Source organism: Sarcophilus harrisii, chromosome 6, assembly GCF_902635505.1.
Source record: "Sarcophilus harrisii chromosome 6, mSarHar1.11, whole genome shotgun sequence".
In the NCBI taxonomy this organism is placed as follows: Eukaryota; Metazoa; Chordata; class Mammalia; order Dasyuromorphia; family Dasyuridae; genus Sarcophilus; species Sarcophilus harrisii.
The window spans coordinates 150,951,901-150,966,229 of NC_045431.1; the positions used below are offsets into that span (position 1 = coordinate 150,951,901).

At 34.8% G+C, this 14,329-nt stretch overlaps 1 protein-coding gene across 1 annotated transcript in view; it reads left to right on the forward strand.

Annotated features, from left to right (window-relative positions):
• The window catches only part of GPAT3 (glycerol-3-phosphate acyltransferase 3), a 54,681-nt gene extending 40,885 nt beyond the window's left edge, over positions 1-13,796 (forward strand). The window contains exons 6-12 of the mRNA XM_003772967.4: positions 607-700; positions 2,554-2,669; positions 5,836-5,891; positions 6,410-6,495; positions 7,258-7,386; positions 7,909-7,988; positions 12,680-13,796. Of these exons, the coding sequence (XP_003773015.1) occupies positions 607-700; positions 2,554-2,669; positions 5,836-5,891; positions 6,410-6,495; positions 7,258-7,386; positions 7,909-7,988; positions 12,680-12,791 (673 nt within the window). The 3' untranslated portion in view covers positions 12,792-13,796. The remainder of the gene's footprint in view (positions 1-606; positions 701-2,553; positions 2,670-5,835; positions 5,892-6,409; positions 6,496-7,257; positions 7,387-7,908; positions 7,989-12,679) is intronic.
• The last annotated feature ends 533 nt before the right edge of the window (positions 13,797-14,329 follow it).

The window sequence follows — 14,329 nt, forward strand, 5'->3', positions numbered from 1 at the left end:
TTGAAAAATAATAAGAGTTAACATATAGTGTGGTGTGATAGAAAGACTATCATATTGAGGGTTTGATGACTGACCTGGGTTTTAGTGTTGGCTTAGTCACTAACTAGTTACATGTTTGGGTGAACTAGTCAGTCAATAAACATTTATTAAATGCCTGCCAGGAGGTGTGTAATAAGGTATTGAGGATACAAAGAAAGACCAAAAGACCATCCCTACCCTGGAGGAGCTTACAATCTAAAAGCACTTTAGCTTTCTGTACTTAGTTTGTTGGTTGAACTAGATTTCAAAGTTCATTACAATTATAATTTTATGAGTAAAAACAAAAATTGCTCATCTGTCTCTTTATCTCAATGAAATGGATTTGGTTTTTGAGCTCTCTAGAAAGTAAAATTTTTTTTGCATCTAATTTAAGTTCATTGTTCCAAAGCTATGCAAGAGTAAATGTCAAATTATCTGTGCATATGTTTTGAAAATAAAAAGCTTTACAAATTTAAAAAAAAAGTTCATTGTTCATCCCAGAGTCGACCCTAAATTCTCTTAGAAGACCCTAACCCTAAATTCTCTTAGAAGAGTTGGTGGTGATTTTTTTTTTTTTTGTGATTGCAGGCAGTACCGACCACAAAAAGGAGGCATTTGTGTTGCCAACCATACTTCCCCAATAGATGTTTTGATCTTGACAACTGATGGATGTTACGCCATGGTGAGAGCAACCCACTGCTAAGTCACATACCAGTGTCTTTTGTGAATGGTTCAGAAACATTGTTTTTGACTTAATAGAACGTTAATTTTTGTGTATGGATAACACATTTTCCAGATATAGATATTGACTCAGAATTCATAAAGACTTTGAATGAAGTTGATGTCATGCTTTGCCATGAGGCAAAGCTATATTTTAATCATCATTAATTTTGAAGAATAAAGTTTTTAGACTTATAATTTTTATCTTTTCTATTAAGGCCATTTGCGCAGACTAAAACTTCATGCAAAAGACAAAAAAATCCCATAAAAATTGATATTTCTTGCAAAAGTCTAATCATAGCAGTAATTTTTAAAAAAATCACACATATATTTATGTATGTATGTTTGTCCTAGTCATCAAATAGTATGCCAAACAGATAAGTATCTCTGTAGTAGAACTCTGCAAAAGTATCTCTATAGATGCAGGCCCCATACTCGTGCCCAAATAGTTTTGTTAGTCAATAGATAGTAAATGTTTTTTAAGCACCTACTATGTTTCTTGAACATTTTTGGCAAGCTAGTGTTGTTGAGGGTAGGTATGGTTCTAAATTAGGCCATTCTTATTGAGTAACTTATCATTAATCTGAATTACTGGGTTTCTTTTTTAATTGGTAGTCCTCATAGGACAACATGGGTATATCAAGGATAAATGCAGCAATAAAACATAACAAATAGGCCAAGGTTCATGTAAATATAATTATTCTAAAATCTGAATTGATTTGACTGATAAAATGGTTATAAAAACCATTTAGATATAAACTTTATGAGAGCAGGAAAGGTGCCGTAACTATTTTTCTATCTCTCTTTCTCCCTCCTCGCCACTATACCCAATACAGTCTTTTGCATATTATTGGGATCTATGGAATCATTGTTGTGGGTCTTCTTATCAGTCATCAGATCAGTATTTTCATGCCTTCTAATACTGTTTTCTTAAATTCTCCATGGAGGATCTATCTATCATGTTAGAGAATCACATGGGGTCATAGCACTAGAGTTGGAATAGACCTAGGAGATCACAGAGGGCCACTCCCTCAGAGAACTGACTTGCTTTGGTTGGATTCAGAAACAGATCCTCCAACTCCAGATCTAGTGCCCTGAAATTCCCCGAGAGACTTATTTTGGCTTTTTTCGAAGTTTCGGAGTTCCAATTGTAGTGCCCTGGCTCACCATTATTATGTTCTATGCCATTTTGTACTATCATTTCTTAAATTGGATCCAGCCAAATCTCATTCTCCTACTCAATTCTCCAGCCAGCTCAATTTTTCTCTGAAATTCCTATCAGTGTAGTAGGTATATAAGGCCTTGTTGTTGAGTAATTGATGTTGGAAAAATTAAATCAGACAGCATGACTCAAGAGAGGAAGAAAGGTGCACTGTTGTACCCAAGTGATTGTAACTGAATTGAAAATGTTGCCTTAATTCTTATGCCTGTGACATGATAGCTTCTGCCATACTGTTTTCAATTAGGAATTATAGATAAGGGATTGTTTCAGTTTTTTCCCTTCCATGTTTAAAGCTATACATCATGATAATATGACTTAAATACTAATTTTAGTATTTGGTTCTGTTTCTTTTCTCTTTCTTTGTGACTGTGTCTGTCTGTCTGTCTTGTTTCTCTCTCTCCCCCCTTCTCTCCCTTTCTCCCTCTTCATTCACCATTTTTGTCAGTTGCTATTCTTCTACCAGAATAGATGTAGATAAAAATTATCTCTATGAGAGAGTATGGTAAATTTTAACTATTTACTAAAAAGCTTCTGTGGATAGCTATTTGTATTTTTGTTTGTTTATTTCATTCTTTTGTAATTACGAATTGCAGGTTGGTCAGGTTCATGGTGGACTGATGGGAGTCATTCAAAGGGCCATGGTTAAGGCTTGCCCACATGTTTGGTTTGAACGTTCAGAAATGAAGGACCGACATCTGGTAACTGAAAGGTAAAAAAAATACTCTTATTTCTAGTGATAAATATTGAATTTTGTTTCTAAAAACTATGGTTCTGAGATCTCTTTTTAAAAGACTAGATAGATAATGGAAAAGGTCTGTGTGTGTGTGTGTGTGTGTGTGTGTGTTTGAGAGAGAGAGAGGGAGAAAGAGAGGGGAGAGAGGGAAAAGAGGAAAGGAGAGGCAGAGATACATAGAGGGAGAGAGAGTGTGTGCGAGAGAGGGAGGAAAAGAGGGGGAGAGGGAGGGAGGGAGGGAGGAAGAGAAAGGAGTGGGGAGAGAAGAAGGGAGACAGGTTTGCTAGAAATTAGTGAAATAAAATTTTATTGTGCCTATCTATATTTATTAAGCACCTATTGTGCTTCAGGTACTGTGCTGAATATCAGGGTTATAATGAAAGGGGGAAAAATAATCTCTGCTTTCACAGTCTAACGAGGGAGACAACATCCAGATAAATATATACAAAGATGTATGTGTGTGCATATTTTTGTATACATACACAAATTATAGATTTAAATTATATTCCAGACAAGGTAAATTTGAGATAATCTCAGAGGAGCCATCCTAAGATTAAGGCATGTTGGAAAATGCTTTTTTTTTTTTTTCCCCAAAAGATTGGACTTTTGTGACACTTGGAAGAAGCAAGGAAAGCCATGAGGTAGAGATGAAGGGAGAGAGTCTTGTAGACATGGGAGATTGCTAGTGATAATGCTGGGAATCAGGAGATGTAATGTCTTTGTTGAGGAATAACAGAGACCAGTGCCAATGGATCACAGAGTCTGGGGAGGAAATGTAAGGTGTCAGAAGACTGGAAAGGGGAGCCAAGTTGGTGGGGAGAGTAAAGTTTTTATTTTTATTTTTTTTAACTTTTCTTAGATGAAGTTTTTGAAAACCTGGGTCCTTATTTACTCTTTTGATGGTAGCATAGTGCCTAGTCTATAGTCTAAGTTTAGGGGGTCTTCCTGATTTTATCTTCACTACTCTATCCTTTTCACCTTGTTACCTGATTATCTTCTTTTTCTTTAAGGAGAGGGAGTATCTTGAGTTCAAACCTATGTATAGGTAGAAATGGATGTAGAAGCTTATTGAACCTTCTGTTGTGGCAAATACAGGCCAAACAGAGTCTTCCTAACATCTAGGCAGTAAGAATAATTAAGGGAAAAAGGCAGCTCTTATTCTCTCTATTCCTTTCTCAACCAGATTTCCAGAAAAAGCTTTCTGTTGCTTTCACTCCTCTTACTTCTCATGTCTTTGCAGTCTGGTTTGGGAAAATCCACAGACAGTAGAAACAGGTTCAAGGTTTTTGGGGATCTCTTAATTACTAGATTAAATCATTTTTTCCCTTTTGGTCCTCCCTCTTCTTGGCTTTCATGTAGCTTCTGACATTGTCTGATCTCCCATTTTTCCCTTAGCTTTTTGACACTATTCCTGAAACTTTTCAATCCCTATTGCTAGATCCATGTTTCAATTCATAGTTCTGGGATTCCTCCAAGGCTCTGTCCAGGATATCTTAGGATTCAGATCTTCCTCCCCAATCTACCCATGAACAAACTGGATCTTCAAAGGATTAAGTGACTTAGCCAGAATCATATAACAGGCATTTGTCTGAAATGGGTTTGCAAGTCCAATAATCACCACTCCAGCTGTCTCAGGATATTTTACATTTGAGAAACTTAGAGAAATTTCAGTGAGCACTCTCATGCAGAAAGCTGGTGATGCTGCCAATCTCAGTAGAAATATTAGCTCTAGATGATCCATCTGGGAGTTATCTGCAAAAGGATTATCACTGGTCCCATGGGAGCTGAGATTAATAACAGTATAGGAAGGAAATAAGCATTTATTAAATTATTAAAATTATGATCTCATTTGATCTTCATAGTTGTGGGAAGCAGGTACAATTATTATCCCATTTGAAAGTTAAGGATGAGGTAGACAGGGGTTAAAGTGTCTTGTCCAGGGTCATACAGCTACTAAGTATCTGAGTTCAGATTTGAATTTGGGTTATCCTGACTCAAGGTTCAGTCTGCCCAGTTTTCTCCACTGTGACACTTAACTGATAGAAGGAATGAGAGTATTGCTTTACAGAGTATGCTTTGAACAAAAGGAACAGAGGGTATGTAGTTTCAAGGCAGATGGAAAGGGTAGACAGATGATTAGAAGGTAGCTTGATTGTGAAGGTAGCTTAGCTCCCAGGCAGGAGTTCCAAACTGAGTGGATTAATAAATTTAAAAAAATATGAAAGAGGGAGAGGAACTACTGAGGCAGAAAGTTATATATATTATCACATATAGGGTCATTGTAGTGAGTTTAATTGCTTCTGATTCTTAGAAAGGAGACTAAGGAGGAGGAGATTCCTCATTACTTCCCAGAAGTGACTGATATAAAGACAAAGGGCAAAAATAAAATGTTACTTCAAACAATAATGCATAATTATGATGGATTTTTCTTATGAGATTATAAAAGATTTTCTGTGCTTCTGCTAATCAAAACCAAATGGGTACTTAATAGGTTAAAGATAGAATAACTTATAGGTAGATATGTATTGATATGTCTATTTATAAATAGATATGTGTATTTGTAATTCTGACTATCTGATCTATCCATTTGATATATAGGGGTGTTCAAAGAGAGAAGCAAACAAACTCAAACCAGAAATAGCATGATGATAGAGAAAGAATTCACGGTTTATAAAATATCATTGAGATTTACCACAGTAGACTCTGGAAGGAATACTATGATAGACTCAGAAGGGGAAGACAGAGACAAAAACAATGAAAGAAAATAAGATAACATAGTGATGTCAGTTGTGGAAAGGACAATAAAACAGTGACTACTAAAGAAAGAGGGAGAAAAAAATTATCTGCAAACAACTGATAATTTTGTTTTGTCTTTGTCATTTCTAATTCCTCAGTTTTTCACAGAATGTATTTTTCTACTGCATCAATAAGGGGATTCAGTAAAAGTAGATCTCAGGAAGTTATAGCATATAAATGACTCAAACAATTTTGTGTTTGTTTAGCAAAGACATTGATTCTTTTGTGATCTGTTTGACTTTTAGCATCCAGTTTTTCCTTTATTTTCTCATACTCCTACAAAGAGTATAGAAAAGTTTTCCCATGTTTTTTAAGTTAACAGCTTGATTATTTTTCTTTTTCTCAGACTGAGGGAACACATTGCTGATAAGAAGAAATTGCCCATTTTAATCTTTCCTGAAGGTAAGGACAAGTATTATCTCCAATCCTTTAATTTATTTAAGGACTGAGTAAAAACATGGAGAAAATAGAGGTTTGGGACCATTGGGGAATTTACTTTTGGGAATTCTTACAACTTTCATCTCTGTGAGCTTATGGGAATGTCTGCTTTCTCACTTTCTTATCGATGTCCATTCTTAGACAGAATGTCCATGGTTTGCTAAGTTTTACTTAAGAATTCTTGAAGGATGTCTGCCTTCCTTAATTTAATGGTGTTGAAAATGTAATTTGTGCCAAGTGGAACTTTATGTGACTTTTTTTTTTTTAATTAGAATAACACATTATGATGCTGAAATAACTCAAATGTAAAAGAAATGTTTCTTCTGTTTGTTCTGCTTTTTTAGCCAAGACTTGACTTATGTGACTAGAGGAGTGTATAATGTGTGCAAGTCTTGGACAAAATTCACTTTGCAGGACATACTTGGGTATTTGCTTAAAAGCATGAGTAACTTTTCAATTCTTTTTTGTGTCTATTTGGCTAGGAACCTGTATAAACAACACTTCAGTCATGATGTTTAAAAAAGGAAGTTTTGAAATAGGAGGCACTATATATCCAGTTGCAATAAAGGTACATTATATATCACATCTTAAATGAAATTGGTGGCTTTTCTAAAACTGTGATTATGTGAAAATGATCCATTTCCTTTGCTGCATTTTTAGTATAATCATACTATACTTTATATGTGAAGAATAATGTTCTTGATTGTTTTAGAAGGGCCTATAATTACTAGCCATCACTAGTGTTAATGGCTTAAATGAAGCTAATCATATATTCTTTTCTTTTAACAGTATTTTATTTTTCCAAATACATGCAAAGATAGTTTTCAATATTTACCTTTGATTTTTCTCCCTTTTTCCCCCGTTCCTCTAGCTAGCAAGCAATCCTGTATACCAATCGTACATTCTTATCTGAGAACCATTCTACTTTATAGAGAATTGCAGAAATCAGTAACAACCAGCTGAGTTCTGTGGTTCTGTTTGTGGCTTAGAAATAGAATATTTTTATTTTGGGAAGTCAGGTGGCTTATCCAGACCCAGTTTACAATCTTAGCTTCATTAGGATCATGCTCTAAACAAATGAGGGCGTCAGCTTGGACCAGATTTTTGGTAGCTCTTGTCAGAAGAATGAACTTTATATTTTTTTGGCCTCTTTTTCAGAGTTCTATCTTTTGCAACCCTAGCAGTTCCAATTGCTGAATAGACTGTGTTGTGTATTTAAATAGTTGGTGGGGTCAGGTGGAAGGTTTTGGCTGTTATCCCCAGAAATTGTTTGAGGGAATTAGAGTTTGCTCAGAAGTTTACAGCACTATATTTTGTTCTTCTCTTGCAGTATAACCCTCAGTTTGGTGATGCCTTTTGGAACAGTAGTAAATACAACATGGTGAATTACTTGCTTCGAATGATGACCAGCTGGGCCATAGTGTGTGATGTGTGGTACCTGCCTCCAATGACCAGAGAGGTAGGGTACAGATAATGTTTGATCTTTGCTACTATGACCAGCTTAATCCTGAGAAACCTAGAGGGCTTGTTTGCCAAAGTTGAACTGCTCAAATGCATTCTCAGCAGTTCAAACTCCATGTTTTAATGGTAGTTTAGCCACAGCCTAATAAAATGATACTGTGAGATCTTGAGCCATTGGAGATATGATAGTTTTCTGATATCTGTTAGCTTCATTGACCTATAGACCCATTACTGAAAGTTGTACCTTGTCTTAGATCATAAATGAAACTCAGCCACTTTCCAATAGCTAGCTCGCTCTTTTGCAATTTTATTGCATAGCTAAATGAGATAAAAGGTGAATGGATGCTTATATCTAGCATATATATGTCTGTGATTAGAGTATTTTTTATGGCTGACCCAGATTATAAATTAGATAAATTGTGAAGTTGACTTCTTTAACAATACCTATGTAATAATTCACTCCAAAGAAAACTTGTGGAATATTCCTATGAGAAATTTAACCATTGACTTTGCCTTATAGGAAAATGAAGATGCAGTACAGTTTGCAAATAGGGTTAAGTCTGCTATTGCCGTGCAAGGAGGATTGACTGAGCTTCCCTGGTAAGATATAGTTGTCTATGAGTATTCTAAAATATAAAAGTTCTTTTTTTGAACCCGCTCCTAAATTCCTGCACCAGGCCTTCAGCCTGGGCTAGTATGAGCCTTGAATTCTGGAAGATTGTACCAATGGATCACTTTCTATGTGGCCCCCTACCAAATTTTGGACAGCTTTCAACTGGCATTCTTCAACAGAATTGTGTATGTGTGTGTATGTCTATCTGTTCTTTCAGCACAGCCTGGCTAAATTCAGAAACTTAATTCTCATCAGGAAATAATTTCCCCCCTCCCCCCCCATAGCAGCTCAAGAAGATGGTTAGTTACAATCTGCATCATTTTGTTATTGTCCAAGTTCTTTGTTTTACCCATGTCAGAGAATTCCAAATGCATTTGAAAAAAATGGATTTTTTCTAAGCACTGAAATGTCACAGTGCCAGCTATATTAAATTGAATACCTAATGTATAAATTAAGCATATTAGGCCTTCCTTCCTTGATATTAAAATTAAAAATATTAGATTGGGAAAAATATATCTATTAATAACCCAGTCTCTCTTAGCTTTCCTAATTGGTTGCTTATTAAACTCACAATACAGAAAATGGGATTGTAAAGTCATTATTGGCTCATCTAGGTAAGTAGATAAATAAAACATTTATCACATTTACCATATGCTGCCAGCCACTGTGCTAAGCACAAGTAAAGATAAATGTAGAAACAAATTGAGAAGAAAAAAAGGAATATATGACATTTGTTAAAATAGTAACATAAATGCAGTTAGATGGCCTAGTAGATAGAGCACTGTGCATAATTCCTCTAGAATTATGATTGGGGATTGCATATATCACAGTCCATAAGGCTTTTAAAGTTGCTTTTACAATGTTGCTGTTCTTATATAAATTATTTTCTTATTTCTACTTGACTTATTTTTGCATTAGTTCCTATGATTTTCCCCAGGTTTCTCTAACATTATCTTTTTCATAATTTTAAAAATTCAATTTTACTTTATTTTCAGTTTCAGATTCTTTCTTCTTCCCCTTTCCTCCCTTCTTCTTCTCTCCCTTCCTAGCCATCAAGAAAACAAGAGATATAAAAACCATTGCAAATATAAAGTCATATAAAATAAGTTTCCATAATTGCCACATTGTGGGGGAATGAGAACATGGGAGAAAACCCCCCAGCAAATTTCATTTTGCATTCTGAGTCTATCAGCTCTCTATTTGGAGATGAATTATATATATATATATCAAGAGACCTTTGAAATTGTGACGTTAGTGTGTTTATCAGATAATCAGATAATACAGCTTTCGCAATTGGTTATCTTTACAATATTGTTGTTACTATGTAAATTGTTTTCTTGGTTTTGCGTACTTCACTTTACATCAATATATACAAGTCTTCCCAGGTTTGTTTTTAGACTTCATTTCTTACAGCAAAATAGTATTCCATCAATGCCATTCCATCAAAGCCAAACATAGCTTGTTTAGCTATTTCACAATCCATCTGTTTCCATTTCTTTGCCAGAATGGTTAGATTAATCCATAGCTCTATCAACAATGCATTAAGGTACCTATCTTTTTTTTCACATCCTCTCCTTTTAAGGTGGGTAAAGGGGAGGTGGAGAGAAATAATTATCATTTATCATTTTCCTTTTCTTTATTTTAGGCATTCTTATAGTGAGGTGGTTCCTCAGAATTGTTTTAATTTTTATTTTTCTAATTGTTAGTGATTTCAAGAAGTTTTTCATATGGCTATTAATAGCTGATTTCTTCCTCTGAAAACTACCTGTTCATATCTATTACCCATTTATTATTTTAAGGATTGGTTTTTCTTTTTATAAATTTGGTTCAGATCTTTAGGTATTTTAGAAATGAGACCTTTTTCAGAGAAACCTGCTAAAAAATTTTTTTCCTTCAAATAGTTATTTTATTTTTCCAAATATATATATAGTTCTCAGCATTCATTTTTGTAAGATTTTGTGTTCCCATTTTTTTCTCACTCCCTCTTCTCTCATCCCCTCCGGAAGACAGCAAGCAATCTAATATGGTTTATACATGTATATTACTTTGAAACATTTCCATATTTGTTATGTTGTGTAAGAAAAATAAGATCAAAAGAGATGTCAACCACAAGAAAGAAAAAACAAACAAAGAAAGGATAAAAATACTATGTCTCAGTCCGCATTCAGTTTCCATAGTTCTCTCTCTGGATATGATTGGCATTTTCATCCTGAGCCTATTGGAATTCTTTTGGATCATCACAGTGCAGAAAGAGCTGTCACAGTTGGTCATCACATAATCTTGCAGTTGCTGGATACAATGTTCTCCTGGTTCTGCTTTTCTCATTCAGCATCAGTTCATGTAAATCTTTCCAGATTTTCTGAAATCAGCCTCTCATCATTTCTTATATAACAATAATATTCCATTACATTGTTATATCATAACTTATTCCCCAACTGATGGGCATCCACTCAGTTTTCAGTTCCTTGCCACTATAAAAGGGGCTGCTGCAAATATTTTTTGCACATATAGGTTCTTTTTTTTCTTTTATGATTTTTTTGAGATACAGACTCAGTAATGATACTGCTTGATCAAAGGGTGTGCATGATTTTAAATAGCCCTTTGGGTATAGTTTGAAGCTACTTTTTAAACTAATAAAATAAACCAATTAATGTGATTTTTTAAAAAGAGAAGAAAATCAAAATTAAAAATGGAGAAGGAAAATTAATAAAATCTGAAGAGAAAGCTATCAATGTAGTTTCTTTCTATTTATAAATTTATAAATTTTCATTTTCTTGATTCTTGTGTTTACATTTTACATTTCAAAGATACTGCCATGCTCTGGCCTTTTTGTTAGGAATTCTTCAAAGTCTTTTATTTCATTAAAGGGGGTCTATCATCACCTCTCAGCCCTGACCCCAACTTTTGATTCTATTTAGATTTGTTGTGGAGCTTCTCTCTTTGGGATTTACCTCTTGATTTTCTCTCAATCTCATGTATTTCTTTAATGTACTGGGTATTACCTTCAGTGTACTCCTATCTGCAGCCTCATTTTCTGAACTGGGCTTTGAATTTGGATCATATTATGCTTCTTTCTCTACTCTTGAATTATGTGAGTAGGAATGTCTGAATTTTGATACAACTTTCAATTTAGTTTTGACCCATGGCTCTTTCTTTTTATAATTCTGTTCCCAAATTTATTTCTGTTTTTTGCCGAAGATCTAAGTGCCACCAAAAATATTGCTGATGAAGCTTATAGCAGGCCTCTTGGGTGACTCTGGATGCTGTGTTCCAGATTTCATCCTATCCCTTTCATTTGCTATAGCTCAGGTGTGGTTGGTCTTGGTGCTGTCTGAACCCCCTTCCCTGCAGTGATTTAGTGTTATTGCCCCTCTGGCCCTGTCTCCTTTTGTGTCTCTGATGGGTGATCAAGTTGCTAAGCTGGTTAGGCTCTGAATTATCTGGGGCAGGCTCTGGCCTTACCTCCTGCTCTGGACCTATGCCTTTTCTTATTGTCACACTCAGTTTCTGAAGAAATCCTTTTTGTCCACTTTTCATTATCTTTTTGTGCACATTCTGGGACTAAATGGAGGAGTTTATAGTTATTTTTACTTGCTTTTCATTTTTGTGGTTCCTTTTGGGTACATTTTTAGAACTCTTCCCATGTATTTGTCTTTTATCTTAATTTCATCTAGGTATATATTGTTATAGCTTTTGTGATCAGGTAATTCTTCTCTCTATAACTCTGTTGGATGTAGGTGGTTATTCACTTCTGGGTTTACCCCTGGAAATCCAAAATTTTTCATTGTATTTAGTGTTTTCTTTTCTTTTTTTCCTATTTGCTTGTTGTTTGGATTGTACTCTATTCCCTCTAATAATCTTAGATAATTGTGTATAGCACTACTTAATCATGGATGCAGTGATTAAGACTAGACTCCACCTCCTGCAGGAATTTCTGGACTTTGACCCAGCCTCCAAGCACTTCAGCTTTGGTTTTGGTCTCAGTCTTTTTTCCCCCTTACTTCTGCATTATAAAGCTTAACACTAAAAGTGTTTGTAGAGTGTATGGTATCCTCACACAGTCTTGTAAGTTGAGAAACCATATTTCTTAACAAACAAAAAAGCAGAAGGCAAAAAAAAAAAAAAAAAAAAAAACCAGTTCATTGTCAAACAAGTGGTATCATGTTAGCTGTGGTAAATCTACATTTTACTGAATTTCTTTTTCTTCTCTAATAAAAGTTGTGTTTTGTTTGTTTTTCCTGAGGCAATTGGGGTTAAAGTGACTTGCCTAGGGTCACATAGCTAGAAGTGTTGTGTCTGAGACCAGATTTGAACTCCAGGACCAGTGCTCTATCCACTGTACCACCAGCTGCCCCATAAAAGTAGTTTTTAACTATTAGATTTGACTAGTATAGTATCACTTCATGTAAATTTTGTAGTCAATGAAATAATTATATTTGTCTTTGTTAATAAAATAGCTTTTCCCTGCCCTGATTTTTAGTGTGTTGTGTTGGTCAGTGGCAAACACAGATGGCTTCCTTCTATAGTTGAGCACTATTTAGCATTTCATTGGTGTGGAATTCCTTCCATGAATGTATGTTGGCAGTATGTAACTTAAAGATACAGTAACTAACTCCTTCTAAGTAGATATTTCCTCTGTGTCTCTTATTTATCCTTGTTTTATGTTTTGTATTTTCAGGGATGGAGGTTTGAAGAGAGCCAAGGTCAAAGAGACTTTCAAGGAGGAGCAGCAGAAAAACTACAGCAAGATGCTAGTTGGAAATGGGTCTATAAACACAGAATCTAGCTGAGTACAAGATAGAAGTAGCCCCTTTCCTCTGCCAGCAGCCCAACACAGAAATGGATTTTTCATTATAACCTCATTCCATGGAATTATATGGTAGTTTATTGGAATGAAATAGACTCCACCATTTTCAAATGAAAAGGATCAAAATGGTACTCCCTTGAATAATTAATATTGGAGTGAACTTCTTATGTAGTAAATCTTGAAAAGGATGCTTTCTAAGGTTTCTTGGAGCTCCTTGTTTATAATAATTCCAGAAGGATAGCCAGAATTCTCTTTCTGATTAGCTTTGCTTTTGCCCCATCCCTACTATTCCCAGAAAACAAAAAGAAACAAAAATATTCATTAGTTTCTCTGGTGTCCTGGCCAACTTGAATTCTGTTAAAGATGGAATGTTTAGGAGTTTTCAGGAAACAAAATTTGAGTATACGATGCCATGAAATACATATTTTGGGTTAGAAGTAGTAATATATTTGTAAACCCTTCCACTCATTAGATATACCCCAAATGGAACAGTGAATTGAATTTAAGAGTGCATATCGAAATAAAGCACCTTCACGGTAATCTATTAGCATCTTTTCTTCCCAATAACTCTGCCTCTTGGTATTTTCAGCCCTTATTTTGTCTGCCACTAGTCTGATATAATAGTTTGTCTTCATAGATGAATAAACCTTCACACACTAAAATCAGGAAAAGGAGGGCACATTGCATATCTTTAATAGAAGCATAAATATGGAAATGTGTGGCACTATGCCATTGGGGGGTGGTTATATTTTTCCTGCTCTTGTAATTTAAAAAAAGTAAAATAACTTTGAAAAACTGAGCCTTAATAAAAGAGTAAAAGGGAAAAATAAATATTTCCCAACTCACACAGCATAAGCAATGTTTGTTAGCAACATGATGCAATTCTTAAACACAGTGAAAAGTATTATCTATTATTTTCTGATGTAAAGAATGTTAAAACTATCTTATTGTAAACACAACAGAAATAAATTCTATATTTCTAAGTGTCTTTTTTTCCCTCTTCTCCCACTACCTAATTTCTTTAAGTATATGGGACTCCTTTTCCTCAACTGAAAAAAAAATTTGTTTTGGGTTAAGGCAAAACCTTGGGGCGTTGTTGGTGGAAAATTCTTTGTATATGTGGTAGAAAGAAACTATACCCTTAGTCTGTTCCTTAAATGCAAGGATGACAGCTTCAGACTATGCTATTGGCCAACGTGTGAAGGCTATGATTGTGGTTATTTGTAGGTGGACTTTTGAGACCTAATTTGTTAACCACATAGAAGCATAACACAACATTTTCCTAGGTACACACCCTTTTCTTTCTTTCTTTCTTTCTTTTTTTTTTTTTATTATTAGTAGTATTTTATTTTCCCAAATATCTGCAAAGATAGTTTTCACTGTTCACCTTTGCAAAACTTTGTGTTCCATATTTTCTCCCTCTCTTCTCCCTCTCCAAGACAGCAGGCAATCTGATATAGATTAAACATGGAACACTCTCTTGCCTAGCTTGATCTCAGAATAAGTTTTCAGGCACCTTAT